At 45.4% G+C, this 3874-nt stretch overlaps 1 protein-coding gene across 1 annotated transcript in view; it reads right to left on the bottom strand.

Annotated features, from left to right (window-relative positions):
- LOC107121913 (fatty acid desaturase 1-like) overlaps positions 1-3874 on the bottom strand; it is a 187611-nt gene that overhangs the window by 141119 nt on the left and 42618 nt on the right. Inside the window, exons 7-8 of the mRNA XM_015424926.1 lie at positions 3803-3852; positions 2983-3080 (exon numbers count right to left, since the gene is read on the bottom strand). Of these exons, the coding sequence (XP_015280412.1) occupies positions 2983-3080; positions 3803-3852 (148 nt within the window). The remainder of the gene's footprint in view (positions 1-2982; positions 3081-3802; positions 3853-3874) is intronic.

The raw sequence follows: 3874 nt of genomic DNA, 5'->3' as shown, positions 1-3874 counted from the left end.
CGCACTTCATTTTCACTACAGTACATGGTCAAATACTCTCCTTAGACCGCTGGCATATGGGCACATACCCACCGCTCCCGGTGAGAATAGAGGAAGGATCACTTACCTGTGTGGAGAACCAGTCCATGTTACCATCATAATCAATGTGCATAGGAATATGGTTGAGTTGTGATATCCATGTAAACAAGATACTCTCTAGAACACTAAGAAAGAGAGAGAGAGAGAGAGAGAGAGAAGGTAGGGCCTAATTTATTTCTATTTATTTAAAACATTTACTCGCCGCCTATCCCTTGCAGAGCTCAAGGTGGTTTACTACATAAAAGTACACTCAGAAGCCTATCAGCCCAGGTGACTCAATCTTTGTTCTCAGGCTATGCATTCTTAACTTGGAAGTGAGCCCCAAAAACTCAGTGGAATTTTCACTTAAAAAGAAACGACTCAAGAACATAAGCAGAGCAGCCTACTGGATCAGACCAGTGGTCTATCTAGTTCAGCATACTGTTTCACACAACAGCCAACCAGTTGCCCTGGTTGGCAACATTGCGGTGGTAACTACAGCTGCTGGTGGTTGCTTGGTCAGTCAGCCAATGGGCAGGTGGTTGAGAAGACAGTTTCTCTCCCACTCAGCTTCTCCCTGCTTTTCTAGTACCTTGGGCATGGTTTTGGCAGTCTGGCAGAGCAACCTTGGAGATGTATTACCTAGGGTACACAATACAAAATTTGAGGCACTGAGGAAGGAGGGAGGATATTGGGAGGGAGCCACCACTGTCAGGCTGTGATCACACTGGTGGCTTGGCGCGATATGGTGCCGCCTCTAATTGAACTGGGTTAAAGTGTAGTGGGATATATCAGCCACACAGCACACCCTGCTGTGGGTTACCCATGGAGACATCCCGTGGTAAAGCCTCCACATTATTGTGGCACCTCAGCCACGAAGCGAACTGCAAAAAAAATAAATAAATCCAAACACCGTGTGTGTGTGTGGTGTGCCTGCGCATGCATGTGCACATAGGCAAGTCTTTTTAAAAAAGCCTCTATAGTGGCAGAATGGATCTGCAGGTTCACACTGCCAAATCCATTCTGCGTGCCCTCCCCCGTGTTCAGACATCCAACCATGCGCAATGAATGCGCGGGGAAACAAAAACACCACTTCAGAGGTGGTGGCTTTTTAACCCGGCTCCAAGTCACCCTCTGATGGGGTGAGTACGCCCGGGGAATGCCTGACAGATGTGGCTGCGTGATCCTGCCCGTTTAATCTGTTTGTAAAATGTGCCTATATCGGTCCAAACTGCCAGTCTGAACACAACCTCAGTTGCTGCTCCCATGGGGGGGCGGGGCGGTGAAGCACAGGAGAATGAGCTAGAGGATGAATGGAGGAGGCAGAGCAAAAGGGGGGGGTTTTGTTTTCTAGGGTCCCATTCATATTTGCCGGGAAACGCGGAGGGGAGGTGTGGCTGTTTGCGGCGGCACAGTGTGTCCCGCTGCAAACAAAATCAGGCGCGACAGCAGTTTCCTTCATTGGTGCACGTTCCTGGCGCGCTCCAACAATGCAAGAGGAGCGCGCTGGAGCGATAACACAAGGAGAGTCCGGCAGCGGCCCGTTGCAAGCCATTTGCTAGTGGACTTTCGGAGGTAGCTTTTTACTCTGCATCTTTGGCTGGCTGTGATGGGTGCACTACGCTGGCCAGATGTTGCTGTGTGATCGCGCCTTTATAATCCGCCCGGCATTTGTGCCGCTTCCGCAGCAACTTCTGCGTCTGATCGGAGCCTGGTTCTGTCAGAAGCATTTGGAATGTAAGGTAAGCATTATGAGCTACAAAATCTCATGTTCTGAACACAGGGAATACTTAATTTGCTTGTATCTATTTCTGAGTAAACATAAATAGGGTTTGGTAAAGGTATAAACATGCTAAGGCCTTCCTTTTTAAACCTGAAGCTGTCCAGCTGAAAAACTTGTCTTCATTTTCAAAATGGTCTGCTCAGACTCCATACAAACATGAACGTAATAAAGAAAAAACATAATGAAGGGCTTTGCTGCTTAAGGTTTTTCAGTCAGTTCTGTCCCCAGACCGCTTCGGTTTATCCTGATTTCTGTACACAGTTCTATGCCTTTAATTTTTGCTTCTTCTTCTTTTTTGTTATTTTCCTTTTTATAGTTCTTTTGAGACCACTTTTACCCCAATCTTTTTCCGGTGACAGAGGAGATACAACACTGCACCTCAAAGAACAGGATGCTGTCAGTGACCTCTGTGCTTGAGAGGAGAGATGGATGGAGCATAACTACAGGGTCTCAGTCAATTACTCTTAGCATCCCACAATTAAGGAGGACACAATTACACACCAGCAGTGTTCCCTCTAAGCTGAGTTGGTGTGAGCTAGCTCACAGTTTTTTAGCCTCCAGCTCACACGTTTTTGTCTCGGCTCAGGAAGGAGGGCTCCAGAACACACTAATTGATGCAGTCGCCAAATCGCTCGCTCACAACTTGAATGCCAGTAGCTCACCAAGTAGGATTTTTGCTCACAAAACTCCACAGCTTAGAGGGAACATTGCACACCAGTGCAGAAGAACTGTGCCCAAACTCATTCCAGTTTGTGGACTGACTGCCAAGAAAACCAGGAGTAAGTCGCGAGTGTGGCAAAGCCTGAAAATAGGAAGTAGCAGCAGATTCAAGGTGGATTCATCTATATGTGTGTTTTACTTGATTTTGACCTTTGCAGCTGAACATGCATATCGACTTGACTAAAAAACTGAGCGTTTGGTGTGATATCAGATGATATGAAAGTTCTATCTGCAATGGCTCATACACATACAATCCATCCTTTTATGCTGCGATTATTTGGAAAAAAGAAAAGTTTCCTAACACTAATCTTTGGTGTGGTGGGAATGGTTAATATTGGAATCCAAAGTGAGAGAAAGATCAATCCATAACAACAAAGGAAGAATAGAAATCAAAAGGAACAATTAAATATGACGAACAGTACTTGAGCAGAAGAAGTTGTCCCAAAACTACTTTCACTCCCAGTAAAGGCACAAAAGTAATGAAAAATCGGATGAAATACGTAGCACTCCATGCCAGCTCCTGTGTGAGAGAAAGGACTGGGTTAGAATAGCAGATGTACAGTTGCACTGCCATTCCTTAAGCAGACACACACCTCAACCAGGTTAAACACAATTCCCACATATCTCATTGTGTATGGACTATAGACTGCTATCTGTTGAGATACCCAATCTCAATGACTCTCTAGAATCCCCGAGCCTTCTGGTGGATGGGTCAGAAGTATTCTTGAAAACCTCTAGTCCCGGCATTGATGCAATGTCCCATTGGCCCCACGGGCAACATTTCCAGCAGGCTCAGGTTCTCCAACTAGTACCTACTTACTGGGGGGTGGGATTTCCCTCCACAATTCCAGTTTCATGTTAGGCATCAAACTGGACACATGACAAGTTCCCATGGCTATGCTGATGCTCAATTCATACTTCTTGAGTCCAATTTTATTTTCAAAGTGAATCAATGGAAGCTATCTGACCAATTGCCGCCTGGTTTTCTTCTGAGTTGAGGTTCAGGTACCTAGTGATCCCATGAGGAACAGTATGCAAAGATTCCATGAAACTCGTAATAAGCTTATCAGTGATACCTGTTTATGGAAAAGCTAATTCTTTGCCTGCAAATTTTTTGGTCAGCATAGATTGAAACCATGCCCCAAAATAGAGCTACGTGACTATCTTTCAGGGCTTCCCCCTGAGATCATTTTAAAGTGCAAAAAATGCATCTTGCTACTCAGAAAGGATTAGAATACTCACCCTCCATAGTTTACGCTGGAATATGAAATAAATGGAATAAATCTGAAATACTGGAACAACAACCAGGGGCAT

The sequence above is a fragment of the Gekko japonicus genome, unplaced genomic scaffold (genome assembly GCF_001447785.1).
Source record: "Gekko japonicus isolate JY-2015 unplaced genomic scaffold, Gekko_japonicus_V1.1 scaffold1541, whole genome shotgun sequence".
NCBI lineage: Eukaryota > Metazoa > Chordata > Lepidosauria > Squamata > Gekkonidae > Gekko > Gekko japonicus.
This window is presented reverse-complemented; position numbering and strand designations above follow the sequence as displayed.